Source organism: Haemorhous mexicanus, chromosome 2 (genome assembly GCF_027477595.1).
Source record: "Haemorhous mexicanus isolate bHaeMex1 chromosome 2, bHaeMex1.pri, whole genome shotgun sequence".
NCBI classification, from domain to species: domain Eukaryota; kingdom Metazoa; phylum Chordata; class Aves; order Passeriformes; family Fringillidae; genus Haemorhous; species Haemorhous mexicanus.
In genome coordinates this window covers 1,315,001-1,342,147 of record NC_082342.1, presented here as the reverse complement: position 1 = coordinate 1,342,147, position 27,147 = coordinate 1,315,001, and the positions used below count along the sequence as shown (strand labels likewise).

At 51.6% G+C, this 27,147-nt stretch overlaps 2 protein-coding genes across 16 annotated transcripts in view; one reads left to right on the top strand and one right to left on the bottom strand.

Annotated features, from left to right (window-relative positions):
- The first annotated feature begins 489 nt into the window (after positions 1 to 489).
- On the top strand, positions 490 to 7,014 carry RELT (RELT TNF receptor). Of its 7 annotated transcripts, none has more exons than XM_059871254.1 (12): positions 540 to 616; positions 1,366 to 1,529; positions 3,057 to 3,132; positions 3,388 to 3,477; positions 3,581 to 3,735; positions 3,817 to 3,902; positions 4,108 to 4,341; positions 4,501 to 4,581; positions 4,670 to 4,751; positions 4,822 to 5,007; positions 5,081 to 5,203; positions 5,799 to 7,014. In XM_059871254.1, the coding sequence occupies exons 3-11, from the start codon at positions 3,088 to 3,090 to the stop codon at positions 5,166 to 5,168; spliced, it is 1,047 nt and encodes a 348-aa protein (XP_059727237.1). In that variant the 5' UTR covers positions 540 to 616; positions 1,366 to 1,529; positions 3,057 to 3,087; the 3' UTR covers positions 5,169 to 5,203; positions 5,799 to 7,014. The 7 variants fall into 7 exon arrangements, with proteins under 7 accessions (XP_059727247.1, XP_059727283.1, XP_059727237.1 ...); XM_059871272.1 differs by having other exon boundaries at positions 1,366 to 1,548; positions 5,802 to 7,014; XM_059871246.1 differs by having other exon boundaries at positions 1,366 to 1,548.
- The window catches only part of FAM168A (family with sequence similarity 168 member A), a 130,843-nt gene continuing 110,324 nt past the window's right edge, over positions 6,629 to 27,147 (bottom strand). For 2 of the 9 annotated variants that reach the window (XR_009489832.1, XR_009489833.1), the window contains 6 exons: positions 23,418 to 23,526; positions 23,261 to 23,341; positions 15,916 to 16,058; positions 13,534 to 13,708; positions 12,098 to 12,227; positions 6,629 to 11,482 (listed from right to left, as the gene is read on the bottom strand). Coding sequence is in view for 3 of the 9 variants with exons in the window: in XM_059871197.1 (XP_059727180.1) it covers positions 12,115 to 12,227; positions 13,534 to 13,708; positions 15,916 to 16,058; positions 18,286 to 18,411; positions 23,261 to 23,341 (638 nt within the window). In the remaining 6 variants the exon portion in view is untranslated. Of the gene's footprint in view, positions 11,483 to 12,097; positions 12,228 to 13,533; positions 13,709 to 15,915; positions 16,059 to 18,285; positions 18,412 to 23,260; positions 23,342 to 23,417; positions 23,527 to 27,147 lie in introns of those variants that run through there. The other 7 variants (XM_059871197.1, XM_059871235.1, XR_009489834.1 and 4 more) reach the window with 5 other exon arrangements.

Sequence of the window (27,147 nt, the reverse complement as noted above, 5' to 3'; positions counted from 1 at the left end):
ATTCTGTCCTGGATAACCCCGAGGGGGATATCAGGATATCCCTCCCGGGTGCCACAGAGCATCGGGACGTGGCGCTCCCCGGGTGGACAAAATGCCGAGCAGGGGACACCAGGTCGTCCTGGGGAAAACCGAGGGGAATAGAAGGAACGCGGGGCCTGACGGCAACCGGGTGTCCCCGGTGTGGGAAAACTGTCCCCTAGGGAACAGGGCAAGGCATGGTGTGCTGTAGGACTGGTAGGAAGGCGAGGCGCAGCACCCAGGGGTGCCCCATGCGAGCCCACACTGGGAAGAAAGAAAAAGCAACCCTTTTTCTCGTGAGTTTAAATTCCTGCTGGGCCGGTAACACCCACCCCGATCTGGTTGTTCCCGTTTTCCCCGCGGGTGGGACAAAGCCCATCCCAAATCCCGCCCCCGGCCGCGATCCGCAATTCCCGCAGTCCCCGCTGCGGCCGGGAGGTGGCGCTGCCGAGGGGACAGAGGGGGCGTGGTCTTGCTGTGTGACGTCACTGAGAGGGCGGGGTTTGCGAGCCGCGCGCCCGTGGGTTCATTCATAAGGAGGAGGCGGGAGCGACGGGGCCGCCCCGGGGGGAGCCCGGGGGCTCCGCGGCGGGGACAGGTAGGGGACACCCCCGCCCAGGGACCCCTCTGCCCGGGGGGGAGGCTCGGGATATTCCCCTTTAAAGCCCCTTCCCCCATGCGGGCTCTGGGGTTGGGGTTTCCGCACCTTTTGGTTGTGCGAGGAGGGGGGGACCCTCTGGTGCTTTTTGGGATGCTTGCGCTGGAAAAGGTGCGCGGTGTTTCTGTCTCATTTTATCCCTAAAGCGCTGGGGGAGCCCCGCCGGGAGTGGGGGGCGCCCCGCGGGTCCGGGAGGCTGCGGCTGCTGCGGCGCCAAAGTAGGTTAAAATAAGGGATGGAGAGGAGAAAAAGTAGGTTAAGGAATACTCAGCAGCAGCTGCCTGGGAAAAAAGGTAGCAGCCTTGTCGGGTCTCTTTTTTTTTTTTTTTTTTTTCTTTTTCCCCTTTTTTATTTTTTGCCGGAGCTGGAAAATCCCAGGGCTCGGAGCCAAAGGGCCGGGGATGCTGCGGGATGCTGCGGCGCGGGGCTGCTCCCCGGAGCGGGGCCGGGACGTGCCGCTGCCGGGGCTGAGCGCCGCCCCAGCGCTCCCCGGGGATGGTTTGACTTTAAGGCTGGAATTTTGTGGCGGCCCGGTCGTTCCCAGCGCTCCCCTGAGGCCCGGGAGTGCGATAATGCCGAGTTTCGCTCCATCTGCCGGACAATCCCCTCCTTGTCCCAGGCTGTCTCCAGCAGCTGTTCCCCGAAGTTTTTCCGAACAGTTGCTCCTTTTTCCCTCCGTTTGTCTGCAGGAGCCATCGGCCGAAACCCTGCTCCCCCACGGGGAGGGGAAGCCCTCGCTGGAATCCCTGCGGGCAGTTTTGGATTACAGATTCTATTAAGGGGAGCTGGGATAAACGGCTCATGTGATCCGGCGGGATTTGGGGAGGTTTCCAACACCGAGTCGCCTCCTCTGGTGTGTTGGCACCGGTCAGGTGGGGTTCGGGGCTTGGAGTGTCCCCAAAAAGAGCCGGGTCTGGCACCGGTGGGGTATTTTTTGGTTTCCTCTGGTTCTTGGAGGGGCAAATTCTGTCGGTTTGAGGAGTGTGTCAGGGCAGCTGGGCTTCCCAGCATCACCAGCTGCGGATTTGTGCCTGCATACCCCATCCCCACTTGGGATGGCCCCAAGCTGTCCCCAAAAACGGGTGCTGAGTCCTGGGCAAAACTCCAGGGCCAACCAGGAGCTGGCACCCTCTGCTCCCTGCACCTCCTGCATCCCTATGGCTGAGTTTTGTTCATCTGAGGGATGCCCTTAATCCCTGGATTAAGCTTGGCCTCAAATCAGCTTTACCCATGCTCCTGGTGGTGTTTAGATCCAGTTATCCTGGTCTGGAATGCTCGTGGTCCCTCAGCCACAGTGGGACCTTCCTGTCTCCTCCTGAGGCCATTTCTTGCCCAGCAGAGCTGGTCCCCAGACATCTCAGTGTGTCCCCAAAGTGCTGGAATTGCACAGCCCCAGAAAATTAAAATGCTCCACATTAGGTTTAAACTCGAGTTTTATTGGATTATAGGGTGGAGAGCTTGCACAGGGTACCACCATCCCTTTGTGCTCAAGGGACACATCCCAAATCCCAGGGGGACTCAGGAGCTGGGCTGGCTCCGTGCTGGCATCCTGTGGGAGTGCTCCTGTACTGGGAGGAAACTGGAGCGCAGAGGATGCTCACTTTGGGTTCTGCTCACTTTTGGTGTCCCCACCCACATCCTATAAACACCCGGCTCACCCCCAGGACCCCCCTCACGTGTAATTAGCTGCATCTCAGCGTGGTGCTGGCCACTAATTAGGAGAAACTCATCAGGCCCAGGCTGTAATGAAGCTCTGCCAGGGCTCTCACAGGACCGTGACGACCAGGGGGGAATTTCCATGCAGGCAGCAGGATTTCCATGCAGGCAGCAGGATTTCCATGCAGGCAGCAGGATTTCCATGCGGAGGCTGGATCCACGTTTGGATTATTATTTATTTTTTCCTTCCTTCCTTCCCCTGTGCTGTCAGCCTAGATTTTAATTTTAACAACCAATTGCTGAGCCCAGAGAAGGGGGGGATGAGGCTCTGGGAAACACCTCTTGTTTTGTTCGAGTTTTTATTTAAATATTTTAAAATTTTTTTAGTGACTTCATTTCCTTCTGACAGATGCAAAAGGATTTCCTCCAGAGCAGGAAAAATCTTTCTTTAACTTTGTTTAGCATCATCTGCTCCTTGCATGAATGGTGTGACTCCACTGCTGAGGTTGGTCCCTCTCCAGTTTGGGATGGAGCTGGGATCTCCAAGGAAAGGGATGATGCTGGCCCTTCCACAAAATCTCTAAAACAACTTTCTGGGGGATGGTTCAGGAGTGCTGCTGTAGGGATACTTAGGCAGCATCCCAGAGAGGAGAAAAAGGGCCCCCAAATTACTTCTCCAGTGGGGTTTTCCCTGGATGATGACCCTGGTGCTCCCCTTGGGCAGGTCTCCCCGAGGTGATGAAGAGGAGCGGGTGATGAAGAGGAGCGGGATGCACTGGTGGCTTGTCACCGTCCTGGGGGTGAGTATGGCCTCGTCTGTGCCATCCCATCCCTCTGCTTCTCCGATGCTCCAGCACCACCCCATCACCACACAGGACACGGGGATGGGTTTGCATCCGTCCTGCGGCATCCAGTGAGTTCACATCCCTCACCCCGCTGCAGAAGCCCATCCGCTGGCTGTGGGGCAAGCGAGAGGGTGGCATGTGCCACCGTGCCACCGGAGCCACGGCGCTGCCGGCAGGGACAGCGGCATTGAGCGCTCTGATCCCCCGCAGGTGCTGAGCGGACCTGCCCGGGGTGCCGGCAGCTGCAGCGCCCCGGAGCAGGGCACCGCGGGGTGCCCGCCCGGAGAGGAGCCCAGCGGGGTAAGCCGAGCCCGGCGGGGTGAGCCGAGCCCCGCTGCGGCATCTCCAGCCGGAGGGAGGCTGCGGGACCGGGCACGGCTCACCCCCTTCTCCCCCACCGCAGGATCCAGCGGGGACGTGCCGAGCGTGTCCCCCCGGCACCTTCTCGCTGGGGGACGCGTCCTGCGCCGCTCACACGCAGTGCCGGGCCGGGAACAGGGTCCTGCTGGCAGCGGGGACGGCGGCGAGCGACAGCCGCTGCGGAGCCTGCCTGCCGGGGTGAGCCCAGCCGCGGGCGCCGAGCCCCAGCCCCGCCCGGGCTCGGGGGCCGTGTCCTGACCCTCCCCTCCCGCCCCGCAGGTTTCACAGCCCCGGAGGGGAGAGGGAGCCCCCGGGCCGGTGCCTGCCCTGCGCCGCTGCTCCCCGCAGCACCCCGGGGTGCCCAGGTGGGTGCTGCAGCCGGAGGTGTCACTCCGGGGATGTCACAGGGTAGGTCCGCCCTTGGGATGTCCTGGCAGCTGAGGACACCTCTGCTCGGGACACAAGCGGCTTCTGCTTCCCTGAGGTCCAACCCTGGTCCAGGGCTTCTGTGGAAATGGGGTTTAACCCCAACAAAGCCCCTCTCTGAGGCTGATCCCGTCCTCCCTGCAGGCCGGCGGCGAGCCCGCAGCCCCGAAATGCCAGGCCGGGCAGCGGGAGCCAACGGGACACGAGTGACCCTGCTGGGTGAGGAAGAGGAGGAGGCAGCAGCAGCACAGGCAGCCGTGCTGACCATCGTCCCGGTCTTCTGTGCCATGGGATTGTTGGGAATCCTGGTCTGCAACCTGCTGAAGAGGAAGGGTTATCACTGCACCGCCAGCAAGGAGCCCCAGCCCGGTGGCGCCGGTGAGCCCTGGTTGTGCCGGGACACCTTTGGTGATCCCACATCCATCTCATCTTGCTCTGCCCATTCCTATGGTCTCTGGTTCTTGTCCCAGGGCATCCTGCTCATCCTTGGGGTGCCTCATCCCCCATCACCGAGTTTTCCCTAACTTCTGCTTCCAGGTGCCAGCTCCATCTACCAGCTGGAGGATGCCAACGAGGACACCATCGGGGTGCTGGTGCGGCTGATCACCGAGAAGAAAGGTCAGGGGGTCCCTGGGAAGGGGGAGGAGGGGGTGACCTGGGCCAGAGCCCCGTGACCCCCAGCTCCTGGGTGTCCTCCCACACACAGAAAATGCAGCAGCGCTGGAGGAGCTGCTGAAGGAGCACCAGAGGCAGCAGCTGATGCCACCGAGCTGTGCCCCCCTCAATAAGTAAGAGGCTGCACTGAGCACTCCCCATGGTAGGACCACCCCCACGCTGATGGCATTTCCCCCTCCCCAGGCTGCACCTCCTGCCTCAGTTTCCCCCCGCCTGCCACCACCAGCAGCACCTGCACACGGTGCAGGGACCGGCCCCGTGTGCCCGCTGTGACCAGAAGTGGCCCGAGGTGCTGCCATCGCTCAGTGCCACCAAAGTCCCCAAACCCGGAGCTCATCCCAGCGAGGTGACCATCCTCTCCATCGGCAGGTAAGCAGGGACAGCCCCCTGGTGTGTGTCCCCTCTGCAGGGAGGGACAGGCTGATGTGATGCTCCCCAACAGGTTTCGGGTGTCCCGGATCCCTGAGCTGAGGAGCGAGGCCGGGGGGGAGCCCCTCCGTGGTCCCCTCCCCGCTGGCAGCGGGATGTGACCCCGTGATGGAACGGCACTGAGGGCCCCCACCAGGTGAGGGAGGGAGGGTGGTGGGGAGCCCTGGGGTCCTTCCTGGACAGAGGGGTTCTGCAGGCTGGGAAATGGAGCATTAACAGTGTGGGGACAGTGAGGCAGGAGGGAGGGGGTGTCCCTCGCTGCAGGGTGCTGGCAGGGCCTGGCACGGGGTGGCACGGCCGGGGGCTGCTCCGTGACTCATGGGCAGCTGCAGGGGCTCACGTGCCCTCGCTCACGTCCCCGTGTCCCCTCCTCCAGCAGCGCTGCTGCTGTGACCATCCAGCCCTGGGCCCCTCCCAACATGGACATGGAGGGGCTGGAGCGTGCCCAGGGCAGGGAGAGGAGCTGGGAAGGGAATGGAGCACCAGGAGAGGCTGAGGGAGCTGGGAAAGGGCTCAGCCTGGAGAAAAGGAGGCTCGGGGGGACCTTGTGGCTCTGCTCCCAGGCAACAGGGACAGGACAAGGGGAAACAGCTTCATCAAACAGTGCCAGGGGAGATTTGGGTTGGGTAGTGACAGCCATGAATGGGTGACACCAAGTGGCTCCTGCCACCCTGGGTGGTGCAAAGGGGCCAATCCAGGCTCACCTGTGGTCCATCCCTTGTCCTCCACAGCAGGCACCTGGCCTGGGGGCTGCCTCGGGGGTCAGTGACACCCACAAAGACCCCCTGGAGGGGTGGAGGACACTGGGCGTTGTGTGAGAGCCAGTCCTGCTCAGAGCTGCAAAGTGCTGGAGCTGGCAGCTCAGCTTCTGCTCCTGCCACCAAGGTGTCCAAGAGCAGCACAGCAAATCCAGCACCTCGCTCAGCTGGTGAGAAGGGTTCTCTGTCCCTGAGGCCTGATGGTGGCCACAATGTGGTGGCCTCATGGAAGGTAACTCCAGGAGCTGCGATGCCGGTGGTGGTGGCCACAGCAATCATCTTCTCTGGGAACCATGATGCCACCACACAGCTCCACTGGAAGCACAGAGGGCGCTGGATGCCATTTCATGGTCACCTTCTGGGTCTCTTGAACTCTCCAGGACCATCATGAACTCCTGATTTGCCTTCATCACCTGGTGCCAGCACTCAGCATTACAGGATAATGAATCACTGGATCACAGAATGACTGCCCTCTTCCCAACAACCCAGCTGGGGCATGGATTGCTCTGGGCAAAGCTGGTCTCCTGAAGCCATCCATCCATCCATCCATCCTCTCTCCAAAGTCCCAGTTCAGGAGCACACGGTGGTGATGCTCACCATGCAGATGACACATTTCACTTTCCATAGGAATTGCTTCTATGGGATCATGCTGGCTTGGCCGTGTTGGGACCACTGGGATAACCCACCCAAGGTTGGGTTGGAGACCATCAGCCTCAACCATCAACCCAAAAAAAGGGTTTATGGCTGGTCCCATTCACCTCCCCACGACATCACCGTGCCAAAAAACCAACCACCAAACCCTCTCGGGCTCTTTTATTTATTTATTTAATTTTTTTGGAAACATTTTAATAGTTATCGAATGTTCTACATCTTACAGTAAATATCGTACAGTTACAAACTCTTGGCTGAAATCTGTCAGGGAGATCACGACCTGATCTTCAGAACCAAAACCAGAACAGAAAACAAATGGGAAAACAACCCCAAATTTACACTTCAGATGGACAAACTGAGGCTGTGGGGCTCTCCAGGGCATCAGTCCAAGGCCATGTTCCCTTCACACCTGTGAGATGTAGACTTGGAAGACGTGGTTACTCTTGGGTTTAAATTTTTCCTGTTGCTGTTCTTTCAGGGAAATTATTTTTTTTTGTATTTATTTTTATTTAAGATGTCCAATTATACTTAAAAATGAGCTGGTCTGGTGGTTGAAATCAATTTAAAATTAATTACATAGAAAGAGGGGTGGGAGCCTGGTGTGGGTTGAGGCCATGTTGTGGAATGGGAGGGTTTGGGTGTGATCCTGCACCTTGCCGTGCTTCCCTACAAATCCTTCTCCTGACCCTGAACCCCTCTTCCCCCTGGAAAATTCCATCTCCCAGCTCCATCTCTTGCAGGAGGATGCAGGGAGGCTGCAGGTGGCCATGTTGCATCAAGATTATTCCCTGCAAGCAGCACAATCGAGCGCTTCCAAATGGGAATCGCTCCTGTCAAACCACAAATTTTGCTATTCCTGCCATGCAAACATTCCCACAAGTTCTTTTACCTGATTGCCAGAGAATCTCCAAGTGCCATGGTGCAACATGCCACAGAAATGCCTTTTCCAAGGATTTCCTCCCTCCCAAGCTCCGTCACTGACTTTATTTTCTTTTTTTTCCCCTCTAAGGGAATGCTAACACACAGCAGAGAAAATATTTGGAGGCTGATCCTGGCTCAGGAGCAAAGTGAAGGGAAGATGGGCAGAAGGTCACCACAGTTGGAGGGCCTGAAAATATTGGCAATTTTAAAATAAAAACCCTAACCAAAAATACCTGGATTTATGGGTATCCAGCAGCTGTTATTGCTATTGTTGGCTGGTTGGATTTTACCAAAAATAAAGCCTCAAATGTTGTTTTCCACCCTGCTGAAAAGCCAGGATCCCATTTCATGCCCTCCAGCTGGGAACCACATCCTCCCCACATTCCCAGAGGGGATGACAAAGAGTCAGGTGGGTCTCTCTGGGAAGGACCAGATTCAGTGGGATGCTGGTGCCTGGAGGAAAACCTGATGCTCTGAACACCCCTCGTTAAAACAAACCCCTTAAATAACATTTCCTGGGAATTACATCCCAAAACTGAAACTATGCTGAACTGAGTGATTTATTATTCATAACTTGCAGTAGCAGATCCTTGCCTGGAGGGTTCAGCCACTTGGAGGCATGATGGCCTCAGGCTTCAAGGGGCTCCTGGGCTTTGGGGGTCACCACCACCACTAAAATCCCATTTTCCCCCCAAATCTTGCATTGCAGCTTGTGTTTTGAAGTAAAGGTAAGGTCTGTGATGGGTTAATGGTTCAGAGTTATTTTTCCTTCCTCTTTAGCTGGAATTTTAATCTCAGACACTTCAGTGGCTGCTAAGGATGGTTTAACCCCTCGTGCTCTTTCCCACTGATGCCCGGTGTGATCCTTCACTGTGGAAAACCCTTTTCCTTAACCAACATCAGCAAAGCTTTGCTGGAATGAAATATCTGAGAAGCTGGTGGCTCCCATCACTGTTCCCCACTGTGACCTTCCCAGGACCCTCAGTTAAGCCATGACTTGACAAAGGGAAAGACTTGGGATCATCAAGGAAGGGGCAGGGAGCATCTCCCCACCTTGGGAAGGAGCTACCCTAGCCTGGCACTGTGTGGTGGCTCTGGTTCCACACAGTGGCTCAAGGCTGGTTACCAAATGTCCTCACTAAAGCCTCTGGCCCAACAGGTGGCAAATATTTCACCTCTCCACACTTTGGTTAATCAGTATTTCTGCCTGGGAATAATGGGGTAAGGAGCACTGGATCTGCTGTGGATCCAAGCAAAGAAGTTAAAACCCAACTGCCCCGTGTCAGGGCTCATAGTGGGAACACTGGGTGATCCACCACTCCTGGGGCTTTCTCCCCCACCTTTAATGTTTCTTTTCCTTCCAGGAGAAACCCCAACATCTCCTTTCCACACATGGGCCAGTATTTTAGGAGTGGTTCCTAAGGTGGTGCAGGCTGTCTGGGACAGTGGTGGGATGGTGTCTGCTGGTTCAGGTCGTTTGCAGAGCCCAGGCTGGGATCCCAAAGCTCGTGGACCCCACAAACCAGAGCTCCATCACGCTGGGAGACCTGACTCAATGCTGACAGACAGCTCCTGGTATGTAACACAAAGTCAGCCTGAGAGGGGAAAAAAGGGGATCTCAGAAGTCTTCAGTTCTTAGGATCTGGGGATTTTTTTGGCCCAAGTTTAACTGCAGTGTGCTACAAACAGTGCAAGGATGGTGTGTTGGTGTTATTTCCCAAGGTCCTGTTGCTCTTTACTAATCTTTGGCTTTGCCAAGCCACATGGGGAACCCACTGATGATTGGCTCTTTTTCTCTTTTTTCCTTCTCCTTTCCCTCAATACCACCCCAAAGTGCAGCCCAAGGGTGCCCCTTCCCCACCCCACAGCACAGTCTTCCCACACTTTGTTCCTCTCGAGGCTGAGGAGGTCAACCAGAGCTTTGCTTTAGATTTCCTTCAAAACCAGCAGAATCAATCAAATGACCCCCAAACAGAAGTGCCAACACCCAACCTGACAAACTTCCTGGGACCAACCAGTGGGAAGGAAAGTCCTCCTGGGATCCCTAGGCTTGTTACTATCCACCTGGCCCATGCTCAAGGGAAGGAGCTCCAGGAGCTCAAGCCAAGCTGTGAGACTCCACCGAGAGCACGGAACACTTTTGGCACACTTGAGGCAAAAATCAAAACCCAACCAAGCTTTTGTCTTAAAAAAAAAACCCAAAAAAGTCCCAAAAACCTTGTTTCTATGCTGGGTTTAGTGACAAGGATTTAAAAACAAACTGGCCACAAGCATTGTCTGCAAATCCAAACTGCCTCTGCTGCCCTCAAGACTTATTGCTCTACTTGGACACCCCGAGGGGGGATGTCACCAGCTTCCTGTCCCCATGTCCCCAGGTAAGCCAAACCCCCCCAGAATGACCCTGGTGCCCACAGCCTCTGCGTGCCTGGTGTCCCCCATCCTGGTCCATATCAACTGTGGATCACCTTCCCTGCTGTCACCTCTTCTCAGGTGCCTTCCCGTGAAGGAGGCGACGTGTTTATTGCTATTGCTTCCTCCTCTCCCACCTCTCCAAGCAGAGCAGGCAGACATCACCCCCCTCCCCGGCCTTTCTCCATGGTGCTGGTATTTGTGCTTGGATGAACATTTCTCCTGGAAGTCTTGGAGCTGTACCCCAAAGAATGGGAGGGGGACACCTCAACTGCCACGGAGGCAGTGCAGCTTGGTCTCAGCCCCACCAACACCATGGGTGCAAGCTGAAGCCACCCACCTTGCCCTCGCCCTGCCTTGAAGACTCATCTCCATCAACCAGACACCCTCTTTTCCCACACCACCATACTCTGGAGAAGCTCTTCAGACCAAATCCGAAACTTGGAGGAGCTCCTCAGACCAAACTCTGAACACAGAGGAGCTCCTCAGACCAAACCCAAAACCTGGAGGAGCTCCTCAGACCAAACCCAAAACCTGGAGGAGCTCCTCAGACCAAACCCTAAACCTGGAGGAGCTCCTCAGACCAAACCCAAAACCTGGAGGAGCTCCTCAGACCAAACCCTAAACCTGGAGGAGCTCCTCAGACCAAACCCTAAACCTGGAGGAGCTCCTCAGACCAAACCCTAAACTGAGAAAAGCTCCCCAGATCAACCCTTGGACCTGGAGAAGCTCTCCAGCCCAACCTTTGGACATCTCCTTGCTTCCCTCAGCAGCTGCCCAGCACATCTGTGCCTGCAAACAGCAGCCACGCAAGGAAGGAGCCGCCTTCTCCCTCACACTGCCCCAGGACGTGGCTGAGGGGGAGCATCCCGTTTTCCCAAGGGGTTCCAGATGCTCTCAGGGCATGCATCTTCCTGCTGCTCCCTTCCCATCACCCATGATCCGTGTGCCCAGTTGGAAAAAGCAGACCAAAGACCCGCTGGTGACCAGTCCTCCTGCTTCCTAAGACAAGTGTGTTACGTCGCTAATTATATTTATATTCTCTTACTCCTACAAAAAGAAGGGATGAGTTCAGAATTCCACTGCAGATAATGCATTTATAATCTATCACGACAGCTATCTGGAAGACACCAATTTTCTTGTAATATGTTATGAAAGATTGAATAATTTATATTCTTCAACTAAAAATACCCAAACCAAATCGGAATAAGCCTGCCTACCAGCGCTGTGCTTTTCACATAGTACCCTGAACATCAACCACTCTTACTAGCCAAAAAAAATCTAGGCTCTTGTCAACAACAACGACAACAGAAAAATAACAAAAAGAACCCAAACGAACAAGAAGTGGGGGGATCTTTGCACCACTCAGCTGGGCAATGCTGGAAAAGTGAAGATTCTGAGCTTTCAAATGATAGGACCGAAGAGAGAACTTGACTATTGCTCAGTGTCAGTATGTGTGTTACACAATTCATGTGGGAGGGGGAGGAAGGGGGGAAAAAAAGAGGCAGAAGATTAGAAAAAGCAGCTTTTACAAAAACCACTAAAGAATGCATAAAGTGACCCTTGCACTTTTTTTTTTTTTCTTTTGTTCTTGCAAACAGACGAGGCGCTGCAGCCCAGCGGCCGCAGCACCGATGTAAGACTTGTGTAGTTGCATACAATGTTTGACTCCGGATCTAGAAGAGAGCAAATACATTAAAAACAGGGAGTTAGAAGGATGTTTTCCTCTTCTCTGCACCCCTGCACCACGTGGAGCTGATCCATATGGAATTTAACCATCCCTGTGGGCTATCTGTCAGGCAAGGGAGCTGGTGGTATCAGACTCAGAGGATTACAAATATGCAGATGAGCTGCTCCCTGCTAATTGCACACCAATTTGGGAGGGGCAGAGATTTTTAGATAACCCCGGGGCTGGATGGGATCTCCACGGGCAGCATCGTGTTCCCATCAGCTGCCTGTGCTGGTAATTGGGCATGAAGGGCCAAGGGCTGCAGGAACAAGCAGCTGGGATTTCTGGGATCCCAGGCATGACAGGAACACACAGGCAGTCGCACGCAACAAGCCCCTGCTAATGAACAGCGTGATCTCCCAGCAGGGGAAAGGACATATTCCAGGGACACAAAGATGGGGAGGGACTCTTTGTCAGGGAATGCAGTGAGAATGGTTTCAAACTGCCACAGGGCAGGGTTCGATGGGATACCGGGAAGGAATTCCTCCCTGTGAGCCCAGAGAAGCCCCATCCCTGGAAGTGTGCAAGGTCAGGCTGGATGGGGTTTGGAGGCAGCACTCACATGGATTGGCCAGTGGTTTACCAGTGTGGAGGTACGTAGCTGTAGGTGGGGGTTCCTTGAGCCCTGTACGTTGGCACGGACACTGGATGTGCTCCGATGGCGGTGTGTTGGGGGGTGGTCAACAAGGTTCCTGCAGGGACAGAGAAACTCTTGTCACAGAGCAGAGGAGCTGGCATCCATGGCTACAGTGGGGCAGGAACAGCATCAGCTGCCTCCTTTTCCCTCTTCCCTTTTCCCTTTTTTCACTTTTCCCTTTTCCCTTTCTCTTTTTCCCAGATAATTCTTCTGCCTGCCTGACCTGATTCGAAGGTGTTGGACCCATGTGACTGGGATCAGCCAGCACCACAAACACCTGAAACTCCAGATTTTCCATGCTACCTCTGGCTCTTAACCTTAAGGGTTTTCCTTGTTTTTTTCCAGCATTCCTTGTCCCTAAGGACAGGAAGCAAAGCTGGCCACAACCTGCTGACATCTACCTGCTGAAAGCACTGGGCTAAACTGGGACAGCAAATCACTGCACAGATCTGAAACAAACTGGAAGGGATGAGGGATGCAAAGGGAGATGAGGAAAAAACCCAACTGATCTCCAGGGAAAATTAGGATGAGCCTTTTTCTAAGTCTGCAACTGGTCAACAGAGGGATTTTAGGTCAGAATTTGTACAGTGCCTTCGTGGGGAGGGAGAACACAGCCCTGGACTACTCTGTTCTGGGAGCAACTGGGTGCTCAAACCAAATTCTCAGTTTCTGGGTATCTCTCTGCAAATGTTATTAATGAAATTCTAACACATCCCATGTGAATTAATTACATTTATCCACTTCTCAATACAAGCAACAGTAAATCTCTCAGAGTGGTTCTTGTCACATCCAGGCTGCAATATCTCTGCTTGGAATGGGGATTGTGTCCCATTACAGACTCCTATTTCACAGCTAATGCAGATGCAAAAGGATGAATGATGCATTTCTTGGCATAATTCAATATACAATCCCAAGAATTGTTATGGAGAAAAATACAAGCTTTGGAAAAAATAAAACCAGCCCCTATCTTACTTAATGTGGTAATAATTTTGGTTAGAATCTGCATGTAAAATGTAGAGGAACTGGGATAGATAAAACAAGGTTAACATTCATTTTGTCAAACAAAAACATGACCATAAGTGTCTTTAAAAAAAGAGCTTGAGGGAAATACAACTACTTGGGGATGAACCAACCTGATTATTCCATCACTTACAGAACAGACAGAGGAAGGGACAATATATTTAAGGATACAAAATAATCTATCTAAGGATGCAGGAGTGAGCCACACCAAAGGTCTCCTCTGCCGAATCAGATCAGGATTTGGGGCAAATCACTGCATTTCTGCCTGCACAGGAGCAGTACCCAGCAAACAAAACCAGCAGGTGAATCCATGGGGAATTTCTTTGGCCAGGCCTCCTTACCTGCTGACATTGCCATGGTGGTGCCAGCCACCATGCCCATGGCCACGCCGTTGGTGCGGGGCGCGGCCACCGGCGCGGGGTAGATGGCCGAGGGGATGCTGTTGGGCTGCACCACCGTGGTGTGGTGGATGACGTGAGGCTGGGCCGCGTACACGGGCTGGGTGTAATAAGCTCCCTGTTGGAGAAGGGGAAAAAAAAGAATCCCACCATCATTCCAGGTTTTTTCCCAACCTAAGGAGTCCTTGGTTCTGTAAAAACGCTGCCCCAAGGGCTGGTGGGCGGTGTTCCCATGGATGAGCTCCTGTGCCTGTGATGCCTTGTGAAGGCTGAGCTAGAGCAGAGGCTGGACAGAGCTAAAGAATAAGTAGGAATTCATTAAAAGGATCTCCTCAATGGATCCACCTTGGGCAGCACAAGAGCCCAGCCAGGGGGAAACCCAAGATGAACCAAAATGGTCACGAAATGCGTCACCAGTCATGGGGCCTGTCACTTTTATAAATTCTGGTCCATTTGCATATTGAGGTTAATTGTCCAATTACAGCTTCAGATTACAAAGTCCCATCCTTGTTTTCTGTCTTCATGTCACTGTTGTTTGTGCTCTTGGGCCTGAATTTGGATCGTTCTTGGTCCCCAGCTAGAGAAGGAATTGTTTTGTCTCCCTACTCCATGAAGAGAGCTTACCAACACTTAATATGAAGAAGCTCAGAACTACACACCTGGGCAGAGCAGAATCTGAAAAACATGAAAGCTAAAACCTGAGGCATCACCTAGACACCTGAACCTGTATGGGGTATGCATGAGGAGGGAATCACCAGTCAAGGAGTTGATCCATCCAGGACAAACCCTGCTGCCTTCCTTTGGGATGAAACAGGGCCTGGACACAAACAGCTGCTGGTGTAGAAAAGGAACAAGAGATGGAATGAAAGGACAAGCCATGGTTCTTGGATGATCCCAAGGTGCTTGGGTCCAGGTACTGTGTCATAATCTTGGGTTTCACACAGGTCTCCAAAATCCAGGCTGCCAAGGCTCGCAGGGTTTTGAAACAAGGGAGAAGGATGCATGGGAATAAAAGGAGCCAACAGAAAAAGAAGAAAAAGCTTCACATAATAATGAAGAGCCTGAGATGAGGAGATGCACAAGGGAGAGAACTGCTGTCCCCAGGACAGCCAGCAGCACTGTAAGGACCTGCAAACCAGGCATGGGAGGAAAGAAAACAAGGATTTGAATCAGCAAAAGGGAGATTTTATTGTGCATTAGTGAAAGCCCCATTAGAGAACCTCTGAAGGTCTGGATTAAAGGGAGTGCAGGGCAACAATTCCATCACTTCTTTCTTTCAGGAGCTACAAAGGTTCACAGGACAAAGGGCAGATTCTGTGGCTGGAATTGGAGAAGAACCAGTGTGCAGGGGTGGCTTGGATTGCAATGGACTCAGGTGCGTTGGGGCGTGGCTGAGGGGACAGGAGGTGGCACCTGTCTGGGTGTACAGGTTCTGCTGGGGGTAGGCACTTCTGATGGGGACAGGAGGTGGCACCTACCTGGGTGTACAGGTTCTGCTGTGGATGGGCACTTCTGATGGGGACAGGAGGTGGCACCTACCTGGGTGTACAGGTTCTGCTGGGGGTAGGCACTTCTGATGGGGACAGGAGGTGGCACCTGTCTGGGTGTACAGGTTCTGCTGGGGGTAGGCACTTCTGATGGGACAGGAGGTGGCACCTACCTGGGTGTACAGGTTCTGCTATGGATGGGCACTTCTGATGGGACAGGAGGTGGCACCTGTCTGGGTGTACAGGTTCTGCTGGGGGTAGGCACTTCTGATGGGGACAGGAGGTGGCACCTACTGGGTGTACAGGTTCTGCTGGGGGTAGGCACTTCTGATGGGGACAGGAGGTGGCACCTACTGGGTGCACAGGTTCTGCTGGGGGTAGGCACTTCTGATGGGGACAGGAGGTGGCACCTAGCTGGGTGTACAGGTTCTGCTGGGGGTAGGCACTTCTGATGGGGACAGGAGGTGGCACCTGTCTGGGTGTACAGGTTCTGCTAGGGGTAGGCACTTCTGATGGGGACAGGAGGTGGCACCTGTCTGTGTGTACAGGTTCTGCTGGGGGTAGGCACTTCTGATGGGACAGGAGGTGGCACCTACCTGGGTGTACAGGTTCTGCTGTGGATGGGCACTTCTGATGGGACAGGAGGTGGCACCTACCTGGGTGTACAGGTTCTACTGGGGGTAGGCACTTCTGATGGGGACAGGAGGTGGCACCTACTGGGTGTACAGGTTCTGCTGGGGATAGGCACTTCTGATGAGGACAGGAGGTGGCACCTGTCTGGGTGTACAGGTTCTGCTGTGGATGGGCACTTCTGATGGGGACAGGAGGTGGCACCTACCTGGGTGTACAGGTTCTGCTGGGGGTAGGCACTTCTGATGGGGTACATCGCGGTCTGGTACGGGTTCGGAGACGGCGAGTAGGGAGGAGGGGCGTTGTTACTCTGGGTTGGTGGCACCTTGTAGGGGGTCCCCGCGGTGTACCCTGCCACAGACACAAGAGGGGTGCCAGTCAGGGCCTGGCATGGCTGCTCAGGGCTGGCAGGAGGGCTGGGAGAAACCATCCCCTGAGGGAATGGGCCCCGAAGACTGCGTGGGATGGAGAGGGGAAGGCAAGGCTCAGCCCAGCCAAAACACTCAAATATATTTAACTCAAATATATTTAACTTATTTACTCCACCACTGTTCAGCAATTAGAGATGGCCAAGATTTCAGGTCTAATATCCCACGTCATCCTCCAGGCACTGAAACAGGGTGAAGAACACATGGAGCTTTTAGGAACTCCCAAACAGCATCTCACCCCCTCCTGATTACTGCAGATTGGAAAAATAGGTGTTAATTAACGAGGGGAATAGCTGTGACTCTCTGCCTCACTCACATTAGCAGGAGAGCAACCATCTCCGAATGAGAAGTGGAAAAGGTTTGAAATATTGATCAGAGCAGAAGTGCAGCCTCCTCCATGAGGACTCCTCCAGGAACCCAGCATCAGCCACAGACCAACCAACCTCCTGATTTTACATCTAATGGACTTTTTTACTCTATTCTGAACTCGTTTTTTCAAACAAATACCTCAGAGGCTGCCATTTCTCAGTGTCACACTTCATTTCTGAGGGGTCTCTAGAGGTGTGGACCTGCTCAAGCCTGTGTGGTTTCACCACTTTGAATACCAAGACTTGCAGTGTTTCCTGATTGATGAATCACAGACAGTTTATCTCCTATATTAAAAAGGTATTAAAACACAATAACCCAGGCAGATCTAATCTGCTGTGTTTATAAACTGGGGAAAAAACAGAACAACCTGCAGGTAAAACAATGTGAAAACAAGGTTTAATGACACAGATGATGGAGGCTCCTCTCTGTCTGGCAGATAATTTTAAAACCTAATTATGACTAACACCTTATTAGGATTAGGCTGGCGTGGCCTGTGCTGCTGCCACTTTGTGTTCAGTAGCAGCGAGCCTTTAAGCTCCAGCTTCTATTAAAATTGCTGATTAAATCCCTCATGTCACTCGAGAAATCTCAGCTTTATTGATCCTGCAGCTCACAAGTGCTCTGGGTTGCACAGAAATACTTTTTATAAAAGGCTTCTTGGGGGGGGAAAGGAGCTCGGTGGGGAATTTTGTGTTGCTGCTTGTTTCCAGGGTTCACCACAAGCAGGATTCCTCAGCTGGGCAAGGAACTGACAGGATGCCCACAATTCTTCCCCTCTGCCTCCCTCAGATGAGAGCCCACCTGCAGAGCTGCCTCCAGCCCTGGGGACACAGCAGGAGCACAGGGAGCTGCTGGAGAGAGTCCAGAGGAGTCCACAGAACTGCTCCAAGGGCTGCACCGTGCCTGTTGTACAGCCCCTACCCCAAGGAATGGTAGGTATATCCTTTTTCCAAGAGAAAGTCTCCCAAAGGCTTGTAAAATATTTATTTTAAATAACTCCTTTTGTTAAAAAAAAAAAAATTACATTCCTCCTACCTTGTTGTGTAATTGATTGAATTTAGAAGGAAAAAGGAGTCTGGAGTAGCTGTAAGGTGAGGAACATTCTGACCCCACACCCTCCTGCCCCAGATTAAGCAGGGGCCATAGGACACCCCACATACCAGGGAAAGCATCCCAGGGTTTATCAGGGAGCTTATCAGCCCTCCTGGAGGCACTGCTTATCCTCTTCAGGGATGAGATGACAAGGCTGCACTGGAAAAGCCTGTTTGACTGTGATCCCTCAATGGCATCTCCTCCCCCTGCTCCTGCTCAGCCAGCCTGGGTTACAAGGTGGGAGTTTCAACAGTGCTCCTTGAAAATCAGGCTTTATTTTGAAGATCTTTCAGTTTTAAGGGAATGGGGAATAATGTCCCTTTGGAGATAAACACCTGTGAACAACCCCAGGTTGCTCCCAGGGAACAAACACTCAGCTAAGAGAGAGGTTTCACCTTCTCCACTGGAATTCCTCCTCTGCAGGAGCAGCAGGAGGGTCAGTGCTCTCCTTTTCATGATCCTTCATGGTTTTAATCCATCAAAGCCAGGCTGGATGGGGCTTGGAGCAGCCTGGTCTAGTCCAAGGTGCCCACAAGGCTTGGAGCAAGATGGTGTTGAATTCCCTCCCAACCCAAACCGGTCTTGGATTCTGCGATCCCAAAAAAACCCTGTCCACACATCACCCCCCAGCAGGGGAGGAAACAGGCACAAACCATCCCAGTAACCCCCCAGAAGGAAAGCTGATTTACTGAATGCTGCAGAAGAAGCCTGGTAGGTTCTGTTCTCGGTGCCGGTGTCCACCGGGAGGTGGAAGGTGCCCTCGGTGGCACAGGACGAGGAGGTCTGGGGCCAGGCCTGCTTCATCAGAAGTGTGGCTTGAGTGGAGACAGAGAAGAGGTGTCACACAGAGCAATGGGAGACAGCTTCCCACACTTATGTCACATTGGAATCACCTTGGTAATCTCTTCACTCCAGGTTCCTAGCCCTGAGGTGCAGAGCCCCACGGAAGGGACTTCAAGTCTCGGTCAGGGCTGGGAAATCTTCCTGGAGTCCCAAGGCTGAGCAAGGATGTTCCACACCCTCCACATCGGCTGAGACTCTGAATTAACCCTCTCTGAAGGTACAGCTGTAAATCTGGAGTGTCAGAGGGCTACAAGCTGGGAATGATTGGGATCAATCCTCTGGACTGGGCAGGCTGAGGAGGAATTGGCCCTGGGGCCACAGCCCGCAGCAGCACAACACATCCCAGTGGATGGAAATCCACCTCCAGAGAGTGCAGGGAAGCACTGCTGCAGGTCTGCTGGTCCAGCAAACCCCCCTGAGACTCTCCCAGACTCAGACAGGGATGGGGAGCGCGGAGGACACCCAGCAGTGCTGCTTGGCTGACCATCAGCAGCTGTGGGAGATACTGACGGGTGTGAGATCCACCCGGATGCTGCTCCACTGCTGGAGATGTGGAACCCTGCTCCTCCCTCCTCCTCCTCCAAGAGAAAACCAGGGGGTTTGTGGGAAGTCAGAGATTCAAGCCCAATTTCTCCTCCACTCAGTCACTGATCATTTTCTGCTCCAAGTGTCTGCCCTCTCCCAAAGGTCTGGGAGTTATTAAGGATTTCCAGGCTGCCTTGCTTTATTTTCCATGCTAGGCTGCACTCAGGAACATCACACTGGAGAGCAACTCCCAGTGCTGCCACACAAACACTCCCTCACTTATGCTTTTATTCAGAATCAGATTCACTTTTGCCTCTGGATTTCAGAGAGGTTTTAATCTCTGAGACTGATGAGACAATTCATTCCAATGTTACACGAATCCTTCCTCTGTGGTTTTCCCTCTCCACATTAAACCTGCCACAAAATCAAGGCAATTTGGGCTGGAGATGGCTGGGAGATTGCCACAGCTCTGCATGTTCTTTATAAAATCATGGGTCCTTGGAGAATCCATCACTTAAAACTACACAAAAGGTGGACCAAGGAGGCTTCCAGGAACATAAATACCTCCTGGTCCTTTGCAATAATTCACAGGGATCACAATCCAGCCATGGCTATCTAAAATCATTTAAGGGCTACCTCCAACCAGTGTCTTCTGGAGTTGGTTTACCCTCTCACCTAAATATAAATAAAATGAAGAGTTTTTATTACTTATCAGTTTAACCCCTGGCACATCAGCCAGCGGGAACTGAGCAAACAATGTGAGCTGTGGGTCTCTGCAGCACTGGGACTGCTCTGTTTTCCTGACAGGACCTTTAGATAACGTGGGAATGTTCAGGACATATTTTAAGTGGAAAAGACAAAAATATGAACCCTTTCAAAGCACTGTAGGATATCTTGCTTTCCTCTAACAACCTCATTTGTGATGGATACAGCCTCCAGCCCTGAACAAAGTTTGCAATAAGCTTAATTCCCTGGCAGTCCTGTGCCTGAGTGCCCCAAAATGATGAGAGCATTTATTCTTGGGAAGCCTGGTGAGGCACTACAGGACATTCACCTCTCCAGACCCCAAGATATCCCTTAGGGGACCCACTGGTGTCCCCAAAGAGTGGGTGGGCACCTCTAGAGGATGGCTCAGAGCACTGCTGATGCTGCAACTCCCTTCTGCAGAGCAGCATTTCCTCCAGGCAGGATCCAGGAGCAGGAATGGGGCATTGGAGCCTGCAACCTGTCCCATGATATTTCCATACAAATCCCTCATTTCTGAGGCTGATTTCAGTCCTGCTCTGTAAGGGCAAAGCCATTACTTCTGCCCTGCATTATTAACAAACACAGCTCCAGCCTCAGCCAGCCTCCACGAGCAAAGTGTGTGTCCTACTTTCAGGAAAATAAAAAAAAAGGGAGGCTTTAATGAAGGAAGTTAAAACAAAACAACCATGAGCAAGACAGAATGCCTGCGAGGGAACATGCACCAGGCATAATGAAGACATACATAATTTTATTTTTTTTTAATTGTGTCTCTTGCAGCAGAGTGATTTTAGATGCTCATTTCTGCATACTTAAAAGGGATTTTTAAAGAACAGTGTCCTAAAAAACCAGGCTTATTGCAAGCATGAGTTTGCAATGCTGTGTTTTGCCTTGTGTCCCTTTAAAAACTGTGGAAAATGGAGCAGGAAAATCACACAAGGCAGGAACTTGAAGTGGAATGGAAAGGAATTGATAGAATCACAAAACATCCTGAGTTGGGAGGGATCAGCAAGGATCATCCAGTCCAACTCGTGCCCTTGCTCGTAAGGCTCCTTTGGAATAATCAGGGCAATAATTTAACATCTTTTGGGCTCAAACACCAGCAAATATCTACTAGAAACCTGGCACTGGGAGAGGGAGAAATCAAGACTGGTTCCAGTCACCATTTCCGCTTCCTCACTGGAGGACTGGACCAAGGGGACTCCAGACTTCTCCAAGTTCCTCTCCTCGTTTCCCTCTGATGCTGTTGCAAAGCTTAGGTCACCACATCATTGAATTTCCCAAGTGGATGCCAGGATTTTGGGAACCACAAGGTCAACAGAAGAGCATGAGCATGGCTGAGTTCCAGTGAAGCATCAGGGAGTGTTTGGAGAACATCAGAGACAAAAGCAGGTGGGATTTGAAAACTGGAATTATCTTCACTCAGGGCTTGATCTCCTGCCAAGACTTTGCATGGAATCCAGCAAAATTCATGAGGTTTGAGGCAAGAGACATCTGAGAGGGAGCAGCAGCACCTTCAGGGTGGAGCAGAGAGGGTGATCGAGCTGGGACAGAATGGTTCTGTTCAAGAGACCTTGCTTGCAGGTACCTCCCAAGAATCCAGAAACCACAAGCTCTTCCCAGCCTTTCCAACCTCTTTTCCAAGCAGTACTGAGGGACACCTTTCCCTGGGTAATCTCCACATGGAGAATCAGATGAACCCTGGGTTTGTGACTGCTTTTTAGTGAGCTGGAGGGATTTCTGCCAGCAGGAGCCACCTCCTGCCCAGCCTGGGAGCTTTGGAACAGGACCTTGTCCATGGATGGGATGATCAGGAGCAGTTATTCTGCTGGGAACATGCAGCACCTTTCTTTTTCAGACTCAATGTCTAAAACCCCTTATAAACATATTTAGAATTAGTCTGCTGTTTGAGAAGCCCAAGATTTTAACCCCCAGTGTGTTTGAAGGACACCAGGAGCACATTCCTCTCCAGGTTTTTTCCAGCCTCCTGTGTGACAGCAGCTCCTTCAATTTGAGGAAACACTCTCTGTACTGATGAAGGTTTTAGCTCAGCCACTGAACCACAGAATTAGCTCAGCCCAATTCCATTTAACACAGTTGAGGATGCTGTCACTCTGTCACATGTCCCCACTGCTGGGAGATTTTATGGCATTTCTTTTCCATCACTTAGCTCTCAAAATCTCTTATTTTTTTCCTCCTGGAAGTCTGCTTTCCATTGAGAAGGGACCACTGAGTGTGGTGCTGGGAGGTCCTGAGCAGCAGAGCCTGCTCCTGCTCCCCAGAGTGGTTAAAATGGTTTAAAATCCTGCTGTGATATTAAATGGTATTGAGTTCAAGAGCTGCAAAAAGTGTTTATAACAGAACCACAGAATGGTTTGGCTTGGAAGGGACCTTAAGGACAGTTCCAACCTTTGGGCAGGGACACCTTTGCCTAAACCAGGTCTCTCCAACTTGCCCTCATGATTTATGGGAAACTCTATAAAAGTTTCAGCATTTTCATTCCAATTTTAATTTCTGAATTTTAATTTTCATAGTTTCCTTGCTAGTTTAGAGCTTAGCTGTGCTAACCACTGGAAGGTTTTTGTTCTCCATAAAAAATGACCTGTCAGCTCTCTGGACATCAAGAGATTTCCAAGATGGAAATTATTAAATGGTGTCTAAGATGTACAAGAAGCAAATCAGACCCCCCCAAAAATCCCTATCCTTCAGTGATTTGGGGTTTCCTCTCTCTTGGGTGCTCCCTTGGCCATGTGCCCACTCAGTGGAGGAGCTGCTGCCTCACAGCACAACTGGGGACAAGTGACATTTTGTAATATCCAGGCCAAAATGCCAGAATGCTGCAGTATTTTACATTCCTGGCTGAGCAGGGAGGACATTGCCAGCCTCTGGCAGGACAAGCTACTAATAAATTTATGGGCTTTTTCTTATTCTATGGAGCTGTTTTCATTTAATTCCTCCAGTGTTTTATCCTTCAGGGGAAAGGAGGGTGGCCAGCACAAATCCAGGGGAACAAAAATTGTTTCATGTTCCATGTTAAGGCTTTAATGGGAAGAAATGCAGCTAAAGACCTTATTAAAAGCACATAAACCCAAACAAAACACAACAGATCCCTTCCAGAACCATCCACAATAAACAGTTTTATGGAATATGTGTAAACTGTGATGTGAGGAAGACAAAACCAAAAGATTTTGGCAACAAACCCCTCATTCCTGTTTCATCAGCCTTGGAAAGCGCCTGAGCCTGGGGATCCACTGATTTTATGACAACTGGGAGACTGAAAACTTGGCAATTAAGGGGAAGAGAGGGTTTAGCAAGACTGGCACAAAGTCCAGCTTTGTGTTCCTTGTGCAAGCAGCTCTTCCTGCTGCACACTGAGCTCAAAAGGCAGCTTCATTTGGAAGTGCTAAAATCCTGCAGCTCTTCTGAGGCAGCACCACTCAAAATAAACATCGCAAAGTCGAATTGAAGGGTGAGATATGATTTTTCTTCTGCAGTGTGTGCTTGGAAAAGGATGAGCAAGGAATGTTTTCAGGCCTTTCTCAGGATTTTTACCTGGGGCGTAGCCGGGGCTGCTGGTTGGATACATGTTGGGATTGTAGGCTGGGGCAGCAGTGGGATAGCCTGTTGGATAACCTGAAAGGAGAGGAGAACAGCAATGAGGATTTTATCAATCAAGCAAGGATGGCACCCCTGAAGAGCAATAAACAACCTGTGAGAGCACAGAGGCCACCGAGGGGAAACACAGCTGGATTCTCTGGGGACAGGAAGAACCACGAATGTGCTCCACACGTGACATCATCAATATTTCATCCTTATTCCTGTAGGAAACAAGGATCAGAAGGCAGAATGCAGGTGTGCTCACTGTGCTTTGGAGAAAACTGCTGGGAAAATCCATACTCTGAACGTGGAATTCATGTACAAAACCCCAGCAGCACAGCAATATCAGAAAGGTTTTCCTGGGCTGCGTGGCAGCACTTTGGAGAGCTCAGCACTTCCATTAAGCAGAGTTTCTTGCTGAAGGGATGGCAGGGATCCTGCAGGAAAACATGCCAGCCTTGGATTCACCCATGGCTGCACAAGTGCTGTTCCCAGGAGGAACCTGATTACCTGCCAGGCCACCTGGAAGGACCCTGTGGAGCCACGCAGGGTTTAATGGGCACTTTGGGCAGGGCTGCAGAGCATCTTCAGCTTGCATCAGCCTCACTGGCAGAGGTCAGAGGGAGTTCAGGGGAACTGTGTGATGGAACTGGGGGGCTGCAAATCGTGGCACACCCCAGAGCCTGTGTGCACCCACACAGTGCAGGTGTCCAGCATCCAACTCCTACTTCCTTGGAAATTCCTGTCCTCTGTGGAGAGCACAGCCAAACCTCTGCACCTTGGTCTGCTCCTTCTCCACAGTCACACAATGTCCTGAGCTGGAAGGGACCCCAAGGATCATCCAGCCCAACATCCCAAATCCCACCCTGTGCATCCCTGGAGTGATCTCCAAATGCTCCTGGAGCTCTGTGGGGCTGTGCCCATTCCCTGGGGAGCCTGAGCAGTGCCCAGCACCTCTGGGGAAAGAACCTTTCCCTAAAATCCAACCCAAACCTCCCCTGGTACAGCTCCAGCCCCTCCCTGGGGTCCTGTCACTGCTCACCATTTTGCTTTTCATTTCCTTCCATTTCTTGCAGGTTTTCCCTACAGAAAAGAGCAACACCTGACTAACTCCATCCTCCTTAGGTGCTGCTGAGTAAATCCCCCTGGCAGAGGGAACAGGACAGGTTAACCCTGCTTTGCTGGTGGACAGTTTGGCTCTGCTGTGTGTCACCACTCAGTTTATCTGTGTGTCCCCTTGGCCAGCATCCCAGAGCAGAGCCAGTGCAATGGCCCTTGGAGAGTGTTTCCATGCCAAGCCCCACTGATACTGCCTGTTGGCTGCCAGCAAAGCTGGAAGGAGGCAATTAGCAGTGGATTTACACCCATCTTTTTTAATATTTTATTCTATTAAATAAAAGCCAGCGTGGGTCTGTACTTCCCTCTTCTGAGCACCAAGAGAGCCACAGCACAGTCCCCCCTCCCACACCCCAAATCCCACTGCTCCCAAACCCTGGCACCACTGACTTCTGTGGCAAAATGTTGAGGTTCATTTGAATAAATCTAATTCAACAATCATGGCCACTGTACTGGAATAAATGACTGGATGTTCTACCCTCTCATTTTCATCAGTGATATATTTGGCTTCTAAATCAGGTTAATTAAAAATTGCTGTAGTTAATGTTGGATAAGCAGCAGTTTAACAGATTTTTTTTGTTGTTTTTTAGGCTACACAGAACTGTTTTCATCGTACCCAGGAATATCTAAACCCTTTCAGCAATCAAGAAGCTCCTTAGAAAGTTATTTGCAGATCCAGTGATTGCAAGCAGAGCATTAATGATGAGGATCCTAAATCAGAAATATCCCTTCTCTCCAGTTCATTAGGAGACATCCATTTCTTTTCCAGGACATTCATTGCTCCACACTCTTCCTGTTTCCTCCTGACAATCTTGCCAGGGGTGCTAAACCAACCCCAGCTCACCTCCTGAAGTGCATTTTCCCTAAAATTGTGTATTTTCCTGTGTTTCTTCATGGGTTTTATCTTCCTGGCACGTGGTTTAGTGGAACCCCAGACTGGTTGGGGTTGGAAGGGACCTCAAAGACCATCCCAATTCCCTGCCATGGGCACAGATGGTGATGGCTGTGTGTGCCCTGGGGTTGGGAAGTCCCCTGCTCATTTGCAAGGGATCTAGATGACAGGTTCTTGGAGCTCCAAGAGGTTCTTCTGACCCTTGTTGCTGGAAAATTCCTCCAAATAAGCCCTGAATCCCACAAATTGCTGCAGCCTTTAGTAATAATCCTTAATTACCAGTCCTCAGTCACCAGCCACGACAAACACAGTCCTGTGTTGTCACAAATGTTTCACCTGTGCCCTCTGAGATGCCACCAGCACTCACCCACTGTCAAAATCAGGAAAAAACCCTCCTTCAATGGGAACCATAATTTGCAGCATTGGGGTTATACCTTAAAAAAAGAGCCTGAAATAAGTCAAACCACAAGAAAAGTGAGGGTTTGGGTAAGATTTTCCATCCAGCTGAGTGTTGAAGGATTTATTTCAGGCAGATGGAGGCAACTGTGTATTTAAAGAACCACAGAATTGTTTCACTTGGAAAAGACCTTCAGGACCATCAGGTCCAAGCCCACCCCAGCACTGCCAAGGCCACCACTGACCCTTGTCCCCAAGTGCCACATCCACACCTATTTTAAAACCCTCCAGGGCTAGGGACTCAATTGGTATTTCTACTTTTTTCTGAGGTTTAGTTTCTGCTTTCTTCCTTACTGAGGTATCTTTTGTTGTTCTGCAGGTAAGTTATGGCTGGGTTTGCATTCATTTCAGCTCAAATAAATACCATTTCTATCAAGGGAGCTTTAATAGCTTTGGATGCAAAAAGAAGGCCTGCACTGCACTATCTTCCACTCTGATCTCATAAACTTTGATAAGTGCCGACCTCCAGCAAGAAAACTTGTCCTTTCTATTTTAAGGCAAAGCAGAGATGGGAAAGGTACAGGAAAATTAGTGTGGATTGCTCCTTTTTTTGGACATAGTGAAAAACAAGAAAGTAGCAGAATCTGGGGCAATTTGTGCCAGAAGAAACATGCCTGAAAATTCCCAGCACTCAAAATCCAGCAGGTTTAAAAATACATGAGGCATTTTTTATTTAGCAGGGCCTGTTGTGATTGGACAATGGGAAAGGTTTCAAACTGCAGAGGGTTGATTTAGATTAGACATGAGGATGACATTTCTTACAATGAGGGTGATAAAACATTGGCACAGGGTGCCCAGAGAAGCTGTGGCTGCCCCTGGATCCCTGGAGGTGTCCAAGACCAGGTTGGAGATTGGGGCTTGGAGCAGCCTGGGACAGTGGAAAGTGTCCTTGCCCATGGACACTGGATGACCTTTAAAATGTCTCTTCTGACTCAAAACTACTCCATAATCCTGTAATTTTTATATCCTATTGGTTTTAAGCCTTTAGGATTTGTTTGTTGGCTCTTCTTCATCCCCCAAATAATCCCAAGTCAGCTCCCACATGGAAGAAAAAGCTGTGCTCCCCCATGATGGTCCCCATGCCTTACATTCCCTTGGGTCCAAACCAGGAATGATCTCAGGAGAGGTGACAACACCAAAGCATGCAGCATCCTGCTCTGATTTTCCCCCCTGGAAAACCCAAGACACCTCCTGTAAATTCCTGCTCCTGCTGCTGACAGTGCTCCCCTCCTGCCATGTCTGTCCTGCCTCGTCACCTTGAATGAAAAATAACAGCAAGAGGCTCAAGCCCACTTGACATATGATGTCAGGAACAGAAAGAAAATATCCTTTACTTCCTATGGATCTGCACATGACAGGACTCTGTCTCTTCTGGGCT